The 21,254-nt window shown below is 50.3% G+C and overlaps 1 protein-coding gene across 5 annotated transcripts; it reads right to left on the reverse strand.

The window, feature by feature from the left end:
• Positions 1 to 729: 729 nt before the first annotated feature.
• On the reverse strand, positions 730 to 21,216 carry FAM234A (family with sequence similarity 234 member A). 5 transcript variants are annotated; one of them, XM_085074989.1, is made up of 13 exons: positions 16,524 to 16,672; positions 15,532 to 15,607; positions 14,693 to 14,995; positions 13,513 to 13,629; positions 13,149 to 13,337; positions 9,463 to 9,593; positions 6,468 to 6,597; positions 5,878 to 6,016; positions 5,431 to 5,571; positions 4,991 to 5,069; positions 4,416 to 4,568; positions 3,530 to 3,632; positions 730 to 3,387 (listed from the first exon to the last, which is right to left on the reverse strand). In XM_085074989.1, exons 3-13 carry the CDS (start codon positions 14,952 to 14,954, stop codon positions 3,176 to 3,178), a joined length of 1,656 nt encoding a protein of 551 aa, XP_084931115.1. In that variant the 5' UTR covers positions 14,955 to 14,995; positions 15,532 to 15,607; positions 16,524 to 16,672; the 3' UTR covers positions 730 to 3,175. The 5 variants fall into 5 exon arrangements, with proteins under 5 accessions (XP_084931115.1, XP_084931114.1, XP_084931119.1 ...); XM_085074988.1 differs by lacking the exons at positions 15,532 to 15,607; positions 16,524 to 16,672 and adding an exon at positions 21,114 to 21,216; XM_085074993.1 differs by lacking the exons at positions 15,532 to 15,607; positions 16,524 to 16,672 and adding an exon at positions 20,577 to 21,041.
• Between the last annotated feature and the right edge of the window lie 38 nt (positions 21,217 to 21,254).

Genomic DNA, 21,254 nt, shown 5'->3' on the forward strand with positions numbered 1-21,254 from the left:
CGGGAGCAGAGCCCCAGCTGCAGGGGATTATCGCTGGTGGTTACGTAAAGGAGAGGGGGGCTGATGCCTTGGAGCCCAGCCTGCTCCACATGCACTCACACAGCAGAGCCGGGGATGGCTCCAGCCCCAAATGGACTGAGAGGTGCCATCCCATATCCCGGCTAACAAACCCTGTTGGGATGCTGGGAGAGTGGCATCCTTCCCTGCCGCAGAGCCGACACAGAGCAAGGGGCATTCTCAGCTCGGTGCTGGGGCAGACAGAGGGGCGTGGGGCAGGGGAAGCTGCTGGAGCCTGGGTCACAGGATGGGGCTTGGGCCCTCGGTGCTGGCAGCCACCAGGCAGTGACAGATGGTCCTGCGCTCCAGGAGACAGCGCCTGCCACGCGTCTCCCTCCAGCTTGATCCAAATCCAAACCCTGGCATGAGATTTTCGTGCTGATGGACTGCAGCAGGAATCTGGGGTGTAAAACCAGGTCACGGAGCCCCAGGCGGGGGCAGGGACAGGCTGGCCCAACCTGGTTATCTAACTCCAGCCTCCCTTCACATGCTCCCTTCTCTCTTTTCCCGCTTTCTTTCCCCGCAGTGGGACAGGGCAGCAGCCATCAAAGCATCACCAGGACACCAGGATCCCTCCCAAGGAGGGGAGTTCTGCCTCAGGGAGGTCACTCAAAAGGCTGCCAAAAAAGTCCCGAAGCCTCATGTAACCTCCAGCACCAAAGCAAGGCACCATTTACAAACAATGCAAAAGAGGGTTTATTGAAACCATTCCGGTTAGAGCAAGTCCTGTACGGCACAATTTGCAATAAGTTAAAGAATCAAACCAAACAGTCTCAGTGTTAAAAACCACACTAACACGTAACACAGTGATACAGCCATCACCACCCAGCTGAGTTATTGAATCAAGGCACAAAGTCATTCATTAAATACTGCAAAAAAAAACAAACCAAAAAACAATTACACAGGAAAATAAGCTGGAAAACAGACTGGTTTTGTTAAGAAGGTGCTGGTTTGGCACTGATGCGTTTAATTGAGCTGCCATGGGGAAATCTGCATTTCCAAAGTATCCAGACTGGATAACTTAAAGCCAGAAAAGCTCCCCAAAGCTGAAAATCCAGCTCTCCTGAAGGAACATTCAGTGTGCCTATGGGAAGATCAGGTCTGGGTAAGGGTCTGAGGAGGGAGAGTGCGATGAGAACGCAGCCCAGGCACCTTGCTCCCTGTCAGGGGAATCTCAGCAGGATACAATCCACATCCAACACTCAGGCTGGACTACAGTGCAAGCCTGGGAGCCACATTCCTGCTCTGCCCCAGCTGGCTGAAGGGCAGCCTCAATCTAGCCCTCGGAGCCTCTTATAGCTACAACACTGGCACAGGGACCTGTGGGGCTGCCAGGCCTGAGGTGCTGAGCAAAGAGGAAACCCAAGGCAGAGGACACAGCAGGGAAGCCTCCCTGCACTCCCATACTCCCTCAGAAAACAGCTGGGAAGGGAGGCAGAGGGAGAACCCCACCATTTTGAGCCCAGGGTGCTTTGAAGGTTGTGGAGTGCTCTCCAGAGAGCATCCCAGGCCTGGCTCCCTTGACAAGATATGGGGCAGGGGCAGAGGAACCAGGGCACCCTTTAGGCAGCCACTGGCCAGCTGGAAGCAGGAGGTGTCCAAGCAGCCCAGCTCCCTGTGCTGTCAGCCAGGGAGGGCTGGGGCTGTGGAGTGAGCTGGTGACAGCAATTGCCCTGTGGCATGTTTGGGCTCGGCAGTGGCTGAAGGGAAGATGCCTGATGCCTGACCCTGCACATTCCCATCCTACAGTGTTTCTACACATCCCCCAGTGTCAGACTCAGCAAGGGAGGGAGGCATTGGCCAAACCCCCTCCAGCACTGCAGAGCTTGAGAGAGGTTATTTTTATTTTCAGGACTGAGCAGCTGGTTCAAATCCTTTTCAAGGCTCTGCACCTTGTTGCTACAGCCTGCACTGGCACCCACCAGGACAGGGCAGAGCAAACACCACAGGCTGCTGCTACATCAATCTCCAGGAGAAACATGTCATCTTCACACAGCAACCTGTCCCATCCCCTCAGGATACCATGCTGGGCAGAGAGAACAGTATCTGAGGGTCCTCAGCCAGCATCACTTCACTTCCAAGGGCAGGGAGGCAGCACGGAGCTCCTGCCCATCTCCTGGCAGCAGGACAGTGCTTGGAGAAGGCTCCTCAGCAGCTGCAAGGCTGAATGAGCAGGGAGCTGGCACTGCCACTTGGGTACATGGCTTCCCAGGGCAGCAATCCCAGCTCCCAGAAAAGGTTAAAGTGCAATTCTACTCTGAAAAAAAACTGTCCTAGATCCTCTGGCTCCTTTAAACCAGGAGAGGTGGTGGTGGTACCACCAGGGACCAGCCAGCCTGGGCTGAGGGTGAATCTCTCACCACCTGTAATGAGACTGAGGGAAGAACATTGATGCACCCATCAGATGGGAGACCAGCTCCCTCTCGGTGTCACCAACACTGCACAGCCTGGCTGGGAAGGAAGCAGCAGAGACAGACACAGGTAGGCTGGTGACTGCAGAGTAGGGCACATGGGGCTGTTCTTGGGACAAAAGGCCAGTTGCTAAGTAGAACAACATTTTAACCTGTGCTTTGCTGGCCCAGGTGACACCAACCACACTGCAGCCATGGCTGGGGTCACTACACACACCCCACCACTCCTGAAGCAGGGTCCTAATCCAGGAGAGAGTGATTGCAAATCAACCTGCAGCCAAACACCTCTCCCCAGCCAGGAGAGCTGACTCAGAAAGGAAATCTAACACCGCACAGTGAACTCCACTTCTCAAACATCCCAGCAATCATCAACTCCGGCATCCCAGCAAGCACGTGTTTTCCTCCAGACACATTCCTGAGTCAGCACAGTTCTGCGGGCACAGAGGGATGGAGGGGAAAGCCCTCTTCCCTGAGCTGATGAGACTTCAGAGGTGGCCAAGCACTGAAGTCCCATCAGCTCTGAGGACAGACGCTCTGGCAGCTGCCCCCACAAGCCTGGGTGCCCCTAGACACTGGGGGTGCTTCCCTGCCAGCCACGCTTTGGTTTGCAGATCAAGAAAGGCAGCTTCCCACTGGAATCTGTGCACTGGGCTTGTTGAGAGCATGACTGGAGAGCAGAGGCAGCCTCTCCCCATCCCTCGGCAAGCTCACACTCGGCTATGGTATCGCATCCTGCGCAGACGGTCCCGGATGTGCTGCTCGCTGTCCCCATCCACCTGGCTCAGCCAGATCACCCTGCTGTCTGAGATATCCTCCTTCAGCTTCCTCTTCATCAGGGACACAGGGCCTGGCACCTCTCCGGGCTGGGGGCCTCGCAGCAGCACATAGCAGGCGTGGCGGCTCCGCTCGAACAGCGCCGCTGCAACACAGAGCACACAGAAATCCAGCCTAAGCCTTCCGTGCCTGGACTGGCAACCACACCCAACAGCAGCCACAGGGGCCAGGAGGGACCAGTGTCCTCCTGCAGCTTCTCACTGCGGGGCTGGAAGGAGAGGACTTACCAGTGAACGCAACGATTTGTTCTGTGCTGTTGCGGAGCTCCAACAGGATATTAATGTAGGAAGGATGGAAAAGGTACAGCTTCTGGAGGGGAGCTCTGGATCTCTGCAACCAACAGGACACCATCAGGACTCAGACTCACATGTTATCCCACAGACAACACCAGCACTAGGCTCAGCTATTACTCCTGCTTGACTGGATACACCCAGCCAGACACTTGTCCGTGTCAGCCCAGCTCATCCTGATGATGCCATTAGGAAAAGTGCTGGGATTTTGCTGACTGCTCTCCTCCCCACCCCAAGTTTCCTGCAAATAGCTGGCCTGTGTGCTGCAGGCAGGAGACAGCTTTTTGCCTCAGGGCTGGCAGAGTGAGCAAGGAAAGCAGAGGAAGCTCAGATGGTGCTCCAGCAGCCTCTGAGACACAACCTGTCACCAACGCTGCTGCCTGTCACTGGCCCGAGGGCTCTGCAAGCAGCTGAGCTGTGCACTGAGGCTGCCAGAGGCTGCCTGGGGCAGAGAGAGGATATTCACGTGGCCACAGAGATCACTGCGTGCAGTGCTGCCATGGGAGGGAAACAGCAGCAACTCCAGAGGTACCAGGCCACCTACAGTGCCACACCAAGCCAAGACAGTGACTTTGCTCACAAAGCCATCAAATTCCTTTTCTCTGCATAACCAAGCTGAGGATGACAAAAGCTGCTGGTTGCCACCACCACCTGCAGGGACACAGCTATGGACACTGACCCCACACCCAGTGCAGGAGGCTGCAGGGTCAGTGGCACAGACAGATGGGAATACCAACACTGTGAGAAGGGGAAAATTCCACCCAATTCTGGCCCAAAGCCTGGAGAAGAGCAGCCCTCAGCAGCCCACAGCAGCACTACTCACTGTCTCATTGCCTGGCTCCTGGAAGTCTCCCCAGATGAGGAAGACAGAGCGGTGATCCGCAGTGGAAAGTGTTGCTGGGCCAGGACTCCCTGCTCCCGAGTTCAGCTTCAGGTCCCACTGGACTGCTCCAGATCCACCCTCAACAATCATAACCTAGCAGGGAAGAAAGGAAAGGAACTCATGAGAAAGGTATCTAACAAGCCATGAGAGAGAAGTCAGGTCAGTTGTCTCTCTCCACACTGTCTATGGGAACAAGTATCTGACACATGGGAAGATGAGGAAAGACTTGAAGCAGAGCATCACAGAGCTGTGAAACCAGGGGTGAGCCATATTAAAGTCACAAGTTTTGCAGCTACTTCAAGGGGTTCAAAGTTCTGTCATTGAAGCCTCTTGCTGAGAAGAGAATTGAAGCGCCTGAGCTGGCTTCAATAACCTGTTGAAAGAGATCCTTTCTCAGCTTAAAGCTTCCTAAAATCAGCCAGAGGGAACACATCCCACCAACTGTCCTTGACTCAGCACCTGCTTGAGCTGTGACATACACAGAAATGGGAAGTTAAAAGGAAGAGCCTTCAAACCTTCTTCCTGTTGGGTCCAATTTCACTCTCCAGGACAACACCAGGAACATCAGGTTTGTAGTAACCGAGCAGTGGCTCACTGAGGGAGAGAAAGAGCAGGACAGATCAGAACCCACCCTGACGGTTAGGTATACTTTGCTTTCCCAATTGCCTCTATCTTCCCACAACTACTCTGGTAAGAGACTTGACTGCCATAGCGTTGGATTGGCCTGGTATGACCCCAACTCTGAGCCCAGCCACATCACAGCAGGCACAGAACAAGGAATCAAAGTTTTATGCTCCTCCACCCTGAAGCAGCACCCGACATTTACTAGCAGAGAGTGCGCAACACAGTAAGCAAGATGCAGATAGGACCCAGGCAAAAAAAATTGCATCTGCCAGGACACTGCTGTTGCTGGGAACCAGGAAATGCCACATCTAGCACACACTGAGAATATTACCTCAAAGCACGGGACACATTGAGGGTCCACAAAGCCTGGAGATCTTTTGTGTTGATCAGCGTAGCCATCTCTGAGTTCACAACCAAGATGTTGTCCCGTGACTTCCCAGGAACTTTTGCCAGGTAGCGAAAGTCTCCAAAGCTGAACAAGGACAGAGAAATGGTTAAGCTTTTTAGACCATGGATGGTTTTACTGTGAGGTTTGGAGTTTTTTCCCTGAACAGTAAATGCAAATAGGAAACCCCAATGTGTTTTCCCTGCTTTCCCTGTGCTTTTCCTTGAACCCCTGGTGTTAATGAGGCCATTAACACCAACTCTCTTCCTGAGTTTTGGATGTGCTCCTAGTGCAAAAGCCATGTAGCCAGGAGAGAACAAAGCCCCAACAGGCCATCCTGTTAGGAACACCAGCACCCTCCACCCCACCAGCCTCCAAGACATAACCTCACACCTGGGAAGGGATAAGCGGTGTGTGGCACGGTCAATGTGCTTCTCCCACTGAGGATCCTGCTTGAGGTTGGGAAGCTTAACTTCCATCCCAACTGCTGCACTGCACAGCTCTTTCAGGGAATATGCATAGAGAGAGTTGTCTGTGCAAAAATTTAAAAATGCAAGAATGAGAGAGATAAGTTATCCTGCCCTTGCTCTGAACTCTCTGATTTTCCAGATCTGTCAGATCAACTATATTTTTAGGGCTTGCATCATAGAGTTGTAGTGATATTTTGAGACTCAAGCCTGCTATTGAAAGCTTTTAACATTTTATCTGTTCATAATCCAAGTGTTCCACAGTAATCATTTGCTATAAATGACTGCCTAATCCTTACATGCTTGACATTTGTTAAATAAAATCACTACAGTACATAACAAACCACAGTTTAAGCAGAAGCCCCCCCCTTTTCTTGGCCCTGAACAGCTCTTTGATTAGGTGAAAGCTCCACACAGCTTGTAAGAATCTGAAACACTCTCTCCAATGATGTTTACTAATCCTGATCTCACAGTTACAGTCACTCTTTCAGACTGAATTCCCAAGCAGAGCTGTACCTGTGTAGAAAAGGAAGTAGGAGGAGGAGTGCAGGTCCAGCCTGATGTAGCGAGGGTTCCCGTCCACAGTCAGGCTGCCAGGGGAGCCAATCCGGTTGCCAGTTTTTCCTGAACGGATGAGGGTCTTAATCTATGCAGGGAAGGGATTGAAGACAAAAACCACTAAGGTTAAAGATGGTACTGAACAGCAGCTGAATGAGAGCACCACAGGCTTGGGTGGAAAGTCTCTCCCTGGTTTTGGAGAAGTGGGCATGAGTTTGGTTACCTGTCTGCTCTGAATTCCTCTGCAAGTTTGAAAACCACTTCCAGCACAGCCACTTGCCCTGAGATTTTGTTACCTCTGCCACCCACCTTCCCTGCAGACTGGGACTGTGGAACAGCAGCCCCAGCTCTGTAAGGACAGTAAAGATCTATTCAAGCCTAAGATGGAGATGACCTAAAGGCAGGAACAATGCAGCATATATGGATGCGGGAAACTTGGCTTCACATGGCAGCTCTGCTAAATGTTTTAAGTGCCCTAATCTACTCCTCCTTAGGCTGGTGTGATTTCAAGGAGACAAAAGAGCTGATAAGTTTCTTTCTATTCCTTGAGCAGGGTTACAAAATCCACAAAAATATTTCACCCAGGAGAATAAAGGTTAAAGTCAAGACCAGATTCAAATGTCTGGGCAAAGTCAGAGTCTGGGGAGAGCAATGCACTTTAGGGACAAGTGAAACATTAGACCATCAGAGATGCTGAGTCCGGCAGGAACCCTTCCCTCTTCCTTGAGAGGAAGGGACTGGGAAAGAGAAGGAAATCTACTACTCCCAAAGTGAATCTGTGGAGTCTGGCAGGTGAAGCAGGGATAGAGTTTGCTGGGATGAATGAGAACACAACTGGAGAGGGAGAGCAACATATCCACCAGCTGTTCCTAGCCTCCTGCACTGGGAGGAGACACACACCAGCTCTGGTAGATCAGCTGCACCTTTACTGGCAAGCACTGGTCCAGTGGCTGCCCTGGGACAGTGACAGCCAGAGGTATTTATACAGGGAGTGAGAAAACACAGCTCCTTCCCCGCTACACTGCCAAACCCCTCTGTGCTGCCACTGGAGATGGATCCCAAAAACTGGTGTGTTTTCTGGGATGTGCTTGTGCTGAAGCTTGAAGCAGGTAGGGGTCAATGGGACTCTGAAAAAGCTGCACACAGACCCTTCCCCAGACTGCTCACAGCTCTGCCCTTTCAACTTCAGCCCTTGATAGCAACAAAGCTCCCCTACTTGAGTGCTGAATCTCCCTTCTGACCATGCTGCCCTTCTCAAGCTGCAGAGCTCCACTCCAGCTCCTATATTTGCATGATTTCTCAAAAGAGAACATACTTTTCCTTAAGTTGGCAGAGTGCTTGCCAAGTCCAGAGGGAGGAAGGGATTTCATACCAAGATAGCAAGAGAGCTTAAATGGAAAACAGATCAAAAGGCAGTCTTGCAGAACAGAGGCTACATTCAAACATTTCTTGGCTGCCTAAGATTAAAAAAAACAAAAGTCTTGAGATAACTGGGATAGCAAAAGCAAGGAGGAAAGAAAACAGAAGAGAACTGTAGGAGGCAGAGAGGATAAAATTTCTAAGGACTCTGGCAACAATACCTTGGATAGCAAAACCCTGTTTTCTTATAGAGGATATTGGCCAAGAAGGCCATTGGCACCTGGCTTGTACAAGCCATGGTGTGGCCAGCAAGGGCAAGGGAGTGCTTCTGCCCTTGTACTCAGCACTGGTGAGGCCACACCTTGAGGGCTGTGTCCAGTTCTGAGCCCCTCAATTCCAAAAGGACACTGAGGTGCTGGAGCAGGTCCAGGCAAGGGAAGGGAGCTGGGGAAGGCTCTGGAACACATGTCCTGTGTGGAGGGGCTAAGGAAGCTAGTAGAGCTCAACCTGGAAAAAGGAGGCTCAGGGGAGACCCTCTCATTCTCTACAACTCCCTGACAGGAGGGTGGAGCCAGGTGGGGGTCAGGCTCTGCTCCCAGAAAACAAGGGACAGGATAATAGGAAATGGCTTCAAGCTGCATCAGGGGAGGTTCAGGCTGGACATCAGGAGGAATTTCTTCACAGAAGAGGTTGTTAAACACTGGAAGGAGCTGCCCAGGGAGGTGGTGGAGCCACCATTGTGGGAGGTGTTCACAGAAAGCCTGGAGGTGGCACTCAGTGCTCTGGGCTGGGTGAGGTGCGGATTGGTCACAGGTTGGACTCGATGACCTCAGAGGTCTTTTCCTAACTTAATGATTCCATGACTCTGGTATGATGACATGGGGCTCCCACTGCTCCCATCAGACCCTCAGGGAACTGTAATCTGTGTGCTTTGAACAGGACAGACTGGGCATGCAGACAATGCTGTGCCACTCCATCATGGATGCAGATATTTTAGCAGAAAAAACATCCTAGCTACATGATTTCCCACTCTCAGAAATGGGAAAAGCAGTATTTGGAGGAAGATAATACAACCAGCAGCTGTTTCACTAAATGAACTCAGATCAGAATTAACCAGCACAGTGACACTGGGAAGAGCAGTGCAAAGCAGACCACAGGCAGAGAGAGGGAAGGGATGAGAGCAGGGCAGTGCTGGTACAAAAGCACTGACTGTCAGCTGTGCTTTGATCTAAGAGCCAAAGCTGTCAGGGTTTGTTCACTTCCACTTCTCCAAGCAGAGAAGCAGAAAACTGCAAGCTCATCTTGCCCAGGCTCGCTCCCCAGACAGCCCAGGAACATGCAGTGAGGAGAACACAGCGAAAAGGGGGAGGGATTACTGACCAGCTCTTTGATTTATTTCATTTTTTTAAACCATAAAACACTTGTGCTGATTTGGGAGTGCATCTCTGGAGGGTGGGAAAGAACCCACCCCAAACCCACAGAAACCAGAGACCTCTAGACACCTCCTCTTAGACTACAAGGTTGAAACAAACAGCATTCCTGCCATCCCCTGTGGACCAGCCACTGGGGTTGTCAGAGCTTCAGGGTGACATACCTGGTCTCCTTTAGTAATAAAGATTATCAGGTCCTGAACTCCATCATTATCCACATCTGGAATCACTGACAAAGGGGTCAGCAGAGTATAGTTAGCTCCAAAGTCCCTGGATTGCCTCCACAGAACTTGCCCTGGAAGACAGTTAGTGGGAAACAGTCACTAAAAGGCACCTTAGGTCGAAAGGTTATTAATGCTCCTGTTCCAGCCCATCAGCACCACAAGCCAGCCACATTTATACTCATCATGGGGTACTTCCTTGCCCTTCTGCATTACCAATGAATCCCAGTATCTACAATTTCATCTTGCATTGGAAAGCAATCCTAGCTGCCTGCAGAAATGCACCCAAACACCCCAGCACAAAGAACAGCTTTCTTTCCTTGTGCCTTTGGTTAACAAGCTTCCCAGCATGTTCACAGCATTGGGAATCCTTTGCTGTGATCTAAATCCCTGCTGCTGTGCACTTAACTCTGCACAGACATTTTGAGACCATAAAGCAGCTGAATTCTGACCAGCATTGTTGCTACTCCTGGCAGAACCTTCTTTGCTGTAACTTGCCTCCTGCAGATGTTCCCCAGTGGCATGACAAGCCACAGCTCAGGCCACATCCCACCTCTCCCTTCTTTGAACACCACACAGAGCCCACACTTGTTTGTAAACTCAGGTAATAAAGCTTTCCTTTTTGAAAAACAGGGGGTGGCTGGGGTGGGCTTCTCTTCAACAGCTCCAGACCAGTTGAGAGGCTCTATCCATACACTGCCCAAGGCTGTTGGCCACTTTCCAGTCATTGACTAGTGGAATTTGCAGTGGAATCTGGCAGGGAAGATACTGCTGGGGGGGTTTCTTTCTAATGAACATTTCAATGTCTGATTAGGTGCTCAGAGGGGAAATGTTTACCCTCCCCTTTACCCAGCACCACACACAACAATTATCATTTCAGGAATGCAAAGTAATCATCTGTTCTTTGTCAAGAAGGCAGCTGGACTGAAAGCCAAGGAATTACTATTTGATGCTGTCTGCAATAATTTAAAGCAGGCTGTATTTCCAGTAGGATTCCACCAAAGCTTTTATTGCAACACTGAAAAAAACACTTGGATTTGTTACTATGACAACAGATGTGAAGTGAAGAGAGCAGATTTCCTAGTTTCCTTAGGAAATCATGGGAAGGCAAAGAATTTTGCCCTCGAAGAAAATAAGCAGGCAGAGGAAGAAGTGAAGTTTTTAATTACCACATTCTAGCTTCAGGACAGTCCAAAGGTACAAGAGTAAGACCAGGCTGATGAAATTCACTTGTCAGTGCAGAAGGCTCTAATCTTTGATGGTTAGACAGCAGATATAGTGTGGGAGAAAGCATCTTACTCTCTTAAAAGAGCAGTCTGAGTTAAAGAGAAGCAGGTGACACTGAGCTGAATTCAACACCAAGCACTTGAGAAGCTTTTCATGCTCCAACTCAGCCCCCAGAGAGCAAAGATGCTGAAACCAGCCCCCCTCCTGCTCCATCAGCAGGAGATAGGACTGTCCTGTCTGACATCTGCAGTGCCCCAGAGCTTCCTCAGAGCCCAGGGTCACGGCACAAGCACGGCAAGAGGAGCCAAGATGGAAATCAGGCAAGTGCCTAGACTGCAAATCTAACCTGGGTGAAAGGGTTGGATTTTTTTTGTCTGGAAAGAATAATAAAATCAGAACTTAGATGACTGAGTTCAGCTCTCACTTCATGCAGCCACAGAGGGCCCAGAGACTTTTCTCTCTGTCAGATGTTCTCCAGGTTGGAGTTCTGGTTTATTTATTGATTTCTCATACAGAAGCAGTTCCATACATCTTATCATCATGGTGCCTTTCCTGCCATATCCCTCAGGAGACCAGAACCACCCACAGGGCTCACAGCTCAGGCTGCTGGAGGATCGGGTGAAGAGAGAAGGTGTAACAAAACACTCCTGTCCTCTTCCTTGAGACTCTGCTTCTGGCTCTGCCAGAGATGGAATAATACACAGCTACAAAGACTTTTGCTTTGACCTGGAACAGTTAATCTTAAGCTCTTATGTGTCCCAGTTTGCTGGTAAGATAAACATGCAGGAATGCTGGATGTCCCACACAGGCAGGAGCATGCACTCCTACACTTCCCTTCTTGCCTGCTCAGGTCACTTCTTGTGGCAATGAAGAAAACAGGACTTAACACAATTTCAACTGATAAAAAAACCACTAACTTCATCAGCATTTAAAGATCAAAACCACATCAGACACATCCAGATGATAATCTGCCTATCTCTCCTTCAATCTCCCTACAGGCAGGGGCTAGACAGCCTGAGAGCCCTGGAATCTCACCAAATCCTCCACGATGATGAATCATTAACAGCTAAAGATTGTGCTGGCTACTGTTTTTAGCACACTGTGATGTAAGTTAGACTTTGCCTCTTTGAATACATTTAGCCTATTTAAATACATTTTATTCTACTCTGCCCTCCTAACCCCCAGTCAACTACGCTCAGAAACCATTCTTAACCTACTTAATAGCAAAAAGGCATCAAATACACAAACTGCCGGGTTATTCCCTTTTCTATCTGAAGCATTTTTTTCCTCTCTCGCTTTAAAGTTATCTGTGGAATGTTTTCTTTGCTGTATTGCTGTGACCTTTAGCTGAGCCTGGCTCCTTCTCTCCACACTTGACTTAATGGCTGTCTTTAGTTACAAGCCTTTGGCTCCACAGCCAACTTCTACACTTTGACCTGAAAGCAACTACTTCATTAATAGTCTAAAAATAGCCTGTGCTAAAGCCTACACACGAGAGAAACGGTGCTAAGATATCTCTGTTGGTACAGAAACTTTCTAGCTCTGTATCTACACTTCCATCTACACTGGAAATTAAAAGCTACACCAGATTTTCCTCAAATTCCTTAGAGCTGTACCTCTTGCTATTTCTCTTTTTTTCAGTCTTTGGAAAACAGGGTGTGAGAGGTTCAATACTAGATACAGAGGATGGGATCCTAGGGAGAACATTTGTTGTGTAGACCTTTGAAACAGTGACCCCCAAAATGGAAATGTATTTTAGGCTTCACCAGCAAGAAAGGTTCAAGGTGCAGCAGATGATCACTGTTCCTAAAGTAGTACAGGCACTCCTTACCCCCACCCACGTTAGGCAAGATGATGATGAATTTCTCCACCTCTAAGTTTAGAAAGGAAGAAACCTTTCCAGAGGAACCAGGCAGAATTCTGGACTACTGAAACAGACTGGCAAACACTTAGTACAAGTGCTCTCCTTGACGACTTTAAAACCATAAATGCTTAGAACTCCCACTCCTCTCGCCACAGCAGGTGCTCCTGGCACACACACACAAATAACTGGGAAACTTTGCAGGTGCAGGGTTGTGTCTAACCCTGGAGAGTATAAAGTAACATTCACAGCCAGTGACTGCTCCTCCTGCTTCAAAAGCTGTTGGAACACTGGTCTTATGAAACAGTGGCTGGCACAAACCCCCACCAGAGCCCAGCCTTTGGAACAGCGAGGCTCAGAGCACGCGCTCCTCAACGCCCAGCGAGCAGCTCTGGCAAGGCTTCCAAGATAATAAACACCCAGTGCCCATTGTTCATGTACCAGCCAGTCACATCACACTGATGCCCCCCCTGGAGGCCACCAGGTGAGGAAAGCAAGTGGCCCGTGCCCTGTATGGCAGCAGAGCTCTGCTGGCACTCACCTGTCTGCAGGTCAAGCGCTGTAAGGGACAGTGGCTTCCCCACCACGAGGCAGCCCGGGGCCTCTGCTGTGCCCAGCTCTTGGATGCCACACTGCAGCCACTGCATGTCCTCAGCAGCAGGGCTCTCCCACAGGGCACTGCCATTCGTGCCAGACACGGCAGCAATGAAGACACAGGGAGATGGCAGTCCTGGGGAGAAGAGATGTCACAGGGAGATCCCCCTGCACCCGCCTTTGCTGCCCCACACCACCCAGGAGCTGGGACTCAGCCAGCTCCTCTCCCCACCCAGTTTTCTCTCCCAGTCACCAACTGGAACTAAAGAGAAAGGCCAGTCCTCACTACAGGGCGTTTCTGGAGCAGGTACCTTCATCCAGGCAGGACCTGTTGAAGCTGCTGCTGCCGTTGCTGGATTTGAAAGCAAAGAGCACATCTTGCACGTTGTCTTTGTTCACATCTTCTAGAGCAAGGAACTGGTAGGCCACTGCAAGGGATCACAAGCCAGGCTCTGGTGAGGATTTTCTTAGCCCACAGCAGACAAAGTTGGAGCAAAACATGAATTCCTAGAGACCTACTCACTTGGACAGTGTAACATCAGGACAAATTGGCTTTTGTATTAAAAAAAGCCACATACACAAGTACCAAGGACAGGAAATTAGTGCCAAAGGATTTTTAAAATTTGCTATTCCCCAGAGGATTTGTCTTTTTTAAGAGCCAAGGAGCCAGAATTTGAACTATACTGAACCAAAAACAACTCTGGTTTTGGTATGAGGTTGCTATTCTTGAAGAATAAATAAACCCCCACCCAAGCCCAACAAAACACAGATACTCCATCTTCCTATCAGTTAAAAGCAGCTTTCTTGAGCTCAGAGTAGCAGAACCTGGGATGTCTGCAGCACCACACACAGCTCAGTCCCTGCTGTGAGCACTATCTCTGCATTTACAGCACATCCAACACAACCCACTGCACACAAGATTAAAGAAAAGCTCTCCCCGAAGCGATTGCCGAGCCACTGGGGAGCAGGACCCAGGCTAAAGAGCCAACTGAAGCAACCAGAATAAAAATAGCCATAGTAACTATAAAGCAATTTATAAAAAAAACAAGATGGAATTCTTCTTCTTCTCTTCCTGTTGGCCGTGGGGAAAAGGGAGAAAGTCCAAGTGAGAGAGGAAAAATGCCTAACTGCCTCCAACCTCAGCTCAAACTTCAAGGGAACATTTCACAGAGCAAACTTCAACATCTCTATTCCCAGATACCCTTCCTCATTTTTTTTTTCCGTGAATGAGGCCAGCCTGCTACCTTGTTAGCACTTCAGGGCAGCATCTAATTTCTCCACTAGATCCTGTAAACACCTCCTGGAAGGCCATTTCAATTATGACGGGCCATTGCTTATCCAGGTCAGGTATTCACAGCTCTGGCTCCCAAGGGCTGCATCCCTGCAGGTCCAGCTCCACACTGTGCTTAGGTAGAGGCCCACAACCCAAATTTGTGGCACAGAAAGGGAAAGGACTGCTGGTAAGTATTTATTCTGCTGCAGCAAACTCACCTGCATTGTCGTAGTATTGGAACCACGTTCTTTCCGAAACCGGCCTCTCCGGGCAGGGGATGATGAAGGAGAAAGCAAACACAATGATCAGGCAGAGGAACAGGGAGATGAAGAAGGCGGCAGTGCGCCACCGGGACAGCCGGGACAGCCCCGAGGACTTGATAATCCTTCTCTCCACGGGGTGCTCATGGTTCTCCTGAACTTTTACATCCTCAGTCTTCAGAGGGTGGATCTCAGCTTCTGAGTCTTTGTTATCCATCATAGCTCATTCATCAGTATTCAGACACCCTTGTCCCCCTTCACCTGCAACAATGGAAAGAGAAGTTAAAATACATTTTGAAATACATTTTAAAAACACCAAATAAAATATTCTGTTACTACCCGATATTCATATTGGAAACATTTAATAGGAGGTGAGCAAACCAGAGTACTGTCCCAGAGCTGGATACAACACACTGCTGGTGCCAGAGGTCTCCCACACAGAGCAATGGGGAGAGTCCGTGGGATGCAGGAACGACACCAATTCTTCTCCAGAGGAGGAAATAAGCTCTGATAGAGCTGGACAAAGGCGGCTACAGACCCCACACAGAAAGGACTGACTGGTGTGCAGGTCTCCTTCAAGAAAAATGCCCCAAAAGCTCCTTTTGCTGCAAAGACTCCTTGCTACCTCCCGTGCATGTCAGCCTGACTCCCAACTGGAGAGGTGAAAGGAAACACTTGTGACCTTTATATCCCAACATAAGGCTGTTCCCTACTGTAATGTGCACTTGAGCTTCCCAAGGAGAGAGAAACAAACACCAGCCTATTCTGTACAGGAACAAACCAAAGCTATTCAACACCTTCTTAGATGAGAAACCACTGGGTAAGTTCAGCAACCCAGCCCTGCTGAAGGCAAGAGAGTGATGACTTCCATCCCTGAAGAAAAAACAAGGCAGGAGTTGAGACTAAAATCAGGCAAATTTGATTTCATCAGACTGGAAAAGCTAACAACTGCTATTTTAGTTTCTCTTGCTCTAAATCATAACCTTGAGCTACAGCTAAAATAAACAGAGGGGTTCTGTGCTAATCTGCTGCAAAAAGGGGGGCAAAAAGAGCCCTAGTCAGTTAGAAAAGCCTGTAGCTCATTACCCACAACAAGAAAAATCAATGTTTTATACAGATTCTCTGATAGTGCTTCTTAAAAAAAATAACAGAAAGGAAGAAATAAAGAATAATACATTCCAGTAGGCTTGGAAAAAGCTGCTTGACAGTGTTATGAAAAGTTATATCAGAGCAAATAACCATGACAACCAAGCCAATTTTCCATGACCATGCCCCAGCAGTCACGTGTCTGAGTTGTCCACTGCACCCATTTACTTCCCCAGCAGAAAAGAGCTTAAACTCAGCACCAACACAGTGCAGAGAGCCTGGGATTTCAACTCCAACCACATCAGGGCTCGCTGTGTCTCACATTTCCACCCAAGTTCGTTTACAGGTTCTGTGGAACACAAGATGAGTCACCCTGGGGAGGCTCAGCTCTTCAAGGCAGCTGTGGCTCCCCAGGCTGTCCCTGTCCCACTGCAGAGGCCTCTCCTCTTCTGGGTACAAATCACAAGGGGACAGACCTGTGGCATAGCAGGGGTTGAGGCACAGGAGCAGCAGGTCAGCCTGGCACTGTCAACCCTTCAACTAATCCTTCAACTTACAAGAAGTCCAGCACTTACTCCAACCTGAGCACTCTAGAATTTGTTCTATGACATCAAGTACAGGATCTCACTCCAGATAATTTAATTCAACCTGCACAATACCAGGCAAATGAATCAATAATGCAGAAGGTGCATCTTGATCTTACTCCAAAGACTTCATCTGCCCTTCTCATCAGTCCACCAGCCACACTAGGGACATCTTCATGAGACCAGCTGTTCCCAGACCGACTGCAGGCACCTGACAGGCATAGGAAGGCTCCAGATGGAAAGGGGAACAACACATCAAGTAGTGCTTTCAGCCTTTGCCCCGAGCTGAGCACTGCTCTGTTACTACACCAGCTCTTCAGCAGGTTCAAGGTACAAGGCTCCAGGCACAGGCTGAGCAAATGATTTACTGGTGTGGACAGCCACGGCCGCAGTGATGGGGATGGTGGCAGGAGTGGGTTATGTGACCTCCCCTGTGGCAGGTGCCCGTGTGTCCCTGGTGTGCCCATCTCCAGCAGCACAGAGAGAGGGATCTTATCAAACCAGCACCCACAGCACAGGCTGCAAAAGGGCTCCAGCACAATCCCACTGGCCTCTCCATCAGAGCCTTCCACAGCCCCCCCAGTATGGAGCTGGGAAAGACCCAGAGCACAGCTGAGTGCTTCCAGCACCGATGAGACTTCCCAAGAGGAACCAAACCCAGGCTTCTCCCCTCTCCGTCCAAAAGGGACACCACTTAATGCAGCATGAATGGCTTATTTTTATGACTCACTATAAATCTCACCACTGTCATCTAGACTGGGATGAGAACAATAAAAAAGCAGTAATTATCCTGACAACCCCAGTAATTCCCCTCTTTTTTGCAGCGATGACCCTACGGAGCCACTGAGTACAAAGAGCCCTCAATGTCTTTAAAGCAATTCTGTCTCTTTTCTTTCAGGGTTTGAATAATGCCCTTTGCACCCTGCCAGAGCAGAGGCGGTGCCAGAACAAGGACCACGAAGGTCAATGGCAAAGACTCAAACAATGCAGGAAATCCCAGCGCCCGCCACTGCCAAAGTACATGCTGGCAGCATGTGGAATAGCCTGAGCTCGGAACAACAAAGAGAGCTGGTAATCAGTTTAATTGGAGACAAGCAGAAAATTATAGTGTGCATCTGAGATGGTTTTACTGTCCTCTAGCAGCCGACATCTTGTCCCCTCTTGGAAGAGGACACAAAATAATCCAGCTGGGAAGTTTAAAGCATCCAGGCGCCTTTCAAGGGAACAGGCATGACAGGTTGTAGTTTTGCTGCAGTGTAACACACACTATATGCAGTAGATCTGGGGATGGGAGAAAACATGGGAGAAATACTTTGTAGAAAAGGGAATAATTACAAAGCACATGCAACAGACCCAAACTGAACCCACACAGCCCAGGGAGTGTGGCAGCACAGCCAGGATCTGCATCTCTGACAGTGCTCCAGAGCTCCCCAGGCTTTAAAGGCTGCTGAGGGGGAACGAACCAAGCTGAGGGGGAACAAATATTCTATCCTGTACCACGATAACAACAGGGACAGGGCAAGTACAGTTTTACTCACCTTCATGGGGGACTGACTGTCCTGTTCTCCTGAAGCCACAGCACAAATTTACAGATCTGATCTGCCTCAAACCAGTGACACTTGTGCAGCTAAACCCAAGGGACAAACCACCAGCAGCAGTCAGACAGAACCACCTGACAAACAGGATTCTTGCATGAAGAACCACAGTCAGTCTGGTGGATGAAGACTGGTGACAGAAACCACTTAAGGATCTGTGTGTTGGAAAGGTTTAACTCATTTTCCACCCACAAAACACCAAACCACAGCATTTGGAATGTCACCAGTTCTTCCCGGAAAATTTCTAGCAATATACATAACTTAGATTTGATGTTCAACACTTTTTTATCTTTCACAGAACGATGAAATCAGGTTCTGACTGGACACTTTAGGAGCACAAACACGGCATTTGGCTGGTTTAGTTCTGGTTGGCTTAACCACCTCAGAGGTTGCCCTCCTATCAGCCAGAAATCATTGAAGCCCTAAGCTGCAATCAATAATGACAAAACAGCCACATTTTGCTCTGAATAAGATGCAACATTCCCATCACAGCTGTATTCCATGAGCAGACTGCTAGGTTTTGATCCCATGACACTGCAGCAAACTCACTGGGCAGTCACTTGCTGTGACATTCAGTCTTGGGTCATTTGATCCTTTCTCTGCAGACCCACTTACATCAAGGTCCAGATAGGAAGAAATAACATGTAAGATTTCCCCCAAATGTGCTTTTCTTTCCCAAAGACACTCAGGCTGCACCCTGCACACAAGTTTACTGTTTTGCTGGGTCATCTGCAGCTCAGACAACTCTTTCCTGACATAAGGTCACAGCCAAAGGCTGGCTGGGGACACTGACCCGAGGAGACCATCCCTGTCTGACACCAGGGCACCTCTGCTCCTGGAGTGTCCCTGCAGCCTTTGTAAGGACATGGTCTGTAATCCAAACACCACTAAAGAGACTAGTGAGTCCATGGCACAGGTTGTCCAGAGAATCTGTGGCTGCCCCATCCCTCAAAGTGTCCAAGGTCAGGTTGGACAAGGCTTGGAGCAACCTGGTCTAGTGGAAGGTGTCCCTGCCCATGGCAGGGAGTGGAACTGGATAAACTATAAGGTCACTCCAACCCAAATTATTGTGGGATTCTCCTGCTAGAGCTGTCCTCAGGTTCTTCTGTAATGACATTTAACCGTAAAGAGGAGACACAACACGTGCCACAGAGCACCCACAGCAAGGGAATTAGAAACTCCTCCAGAGCACAACTGCCTTGGAATGTGATACATCTGTCATTTCTAGGAGACAGCCCCACTTTTACAGGGCAGTCTTCACTACAGTCAGGGGTTCAAACACAGAAACTCGAACTGCTTAGGGAAGAGCAAACCAAAATTCAGTATTATTTCCATGAGAAGAGTATTATTTCCATGGGGAGAGCAAAACTCTAAAATGAAGAACAGCATTAAAGCTGTGTAGAACTGATTGTAGGTCAGGCCAGTAATAACAACTGAGCTGCAGAAACACCAGTCATTTATCATCCCAGGGTTTACAAGCTTCACTGCATTCAAGCCACTCACCCTCACCAACTGCTGCAGATCCCTTGCAAACTCCAAGGGTAGCAGTCAGTGGGGTGCTTGAACCGCCTACATCAGAGACACTCCCACACCATCCAGAGACACCCTCACCCCACACTGAGACATCTCCACCTCCCCCAGACACATGCCCACCTCATCCAGGGACATCCCCAAGTCACCAATGGAGCTCTGCTCTTGCCTCACCACAGTGACATCCCTCACTGCCAGACACTGAGCACATGAAGGACTCTGCAGAGATCTCCGTGCATGAAAACCCCCTGAAAAAGGCTGTGGTCATTTCATGTGGGTTTATTCAAAAGACAAAAGAAAGTACATTTTTTAGGTGGGGCACTCACTACATATGTCACAAATTCCATGCTGCCTCCTGCACAGCCTAGTGAGGTTTATCACAGCCTGAAACTGCTGCTCCAAAGAGTGTTCAAAGGCCAGGCTGGACAGGGCTCGGAGCAACCTGGTCTAGTAGAAGGTGTTCCTGCCCACGGGAGGGGATGAAACACTATAATTTTTATGGTTCCATTCAACCAAAACCATTCCACAGTTCTATGAAACAATGGCCTTCCTCCAGATGCTGTTGTTCTTCACAGCCACCTCCAAGAGAAACCTCTTTTCTCCTCCCAGAAGTGGAATTTTTCTTTCCCTCTCTTACACACACACCGAGCAAAGCTCCCTCACAGGCCACTCCACCCACACACTCGACATCCATCCCTGGGGAGCCTCTCAGCTCCACAGGCAGCCCAATCCTGCCCCGGTGCCGAGAAGGGCTGGCTCCATTCCCTCCCTGCAGGCCAGGCTGCCCCTCTCACTCCCAGCAGTTATGCAAGATGTTTTTGCCTTACAAAATAAGAGGCTGGAAACGAGGTCGGAGTTGAACACATTGAAATATTTTTCTTTCGGCAGGAAGCCCTCTAAATCACGCCTGCAAACCAGGCTCGTGGGCTCCCGAGGCAAAGATGAACAGGACTTTAACCCTGTCAGGGAAGAGCGCTGAGGCGCTGGGTGTGCTGAGCTCTGCAGAGTTGAGGGGCTTGGTGTGACTGAAATAACTGGAATACAGACCCGCAGTCCGAGGTGCTGCGTAAGCAACTCCCCAGCTCCCCTCGCAGCTGCCAGCCTCGGGATAAAGCAGCTCGGATCAAAGGGAGCAACCTGGGCTTTGGAAAAAAGGATTAAACTCTTTCCCAGGCTTCTCGCCATGGTTTGGGGCCACTAGTTGAGCTGCTGAGGGCGGACAGCAAACCGCTCCGCTCGGCGGGGAAGGCTCCGGGGCCGGGCTGGAAGCGCTGACAGCCGCGGAGCAGCGCGGCCCGGGCCCGTCACCAGTCCCGGCCCCACCGCTGCCAGATCGCAGCGCTGCCACCGCCACCTCCAAGCTCCCGGGGCCGGCGGCAGCGCCCGGGCAGCGGGGTCGCTTCAAGAGCCGGCTGCCTTCCCCGAACGCCCCCTCACAGCGCCGAGGCGCGGCCGGAGCGCAAGGCAGCGCTCTCGAGCGCACCCACGGGGGCCGCAGAGGCCGGTCTGGCGCCGGGAGCGGCCCGGGACGCCCCCCGCCCCGCCGGTACCCCCGCGGCCCGGCCAGCCCCGCTCCGCACTCACCCGCGCCGCCGCCGCCGTCACTTCCGCCTCCATCCCCCGCCGCGGCCCGGCGGAAGTGGCGTCATGACGCAGAGAGCACTTCCGCCCGGTGTGGTCAGGCCCGTCCGGTCGCGGCGGCGGCGCGGGCGGGAAACCCGCAAG

The sequence above is a fragment of the Lichenostomus cassidix genome, chromosome 14, assembly GCF_008360975.1.
Source record: "Lichenostomus cassidix isolate B80296 chromosome 14, HeHo_3.0, whole genome shotgun sequence".
Taxonomy (NCBI): domain Eukaryota; kingdom Metazoa; phylum Chordata; class Aves; order Passeriformes; family Meliphagidae; genus Lichenostomus; species Lichenostomus cassidix.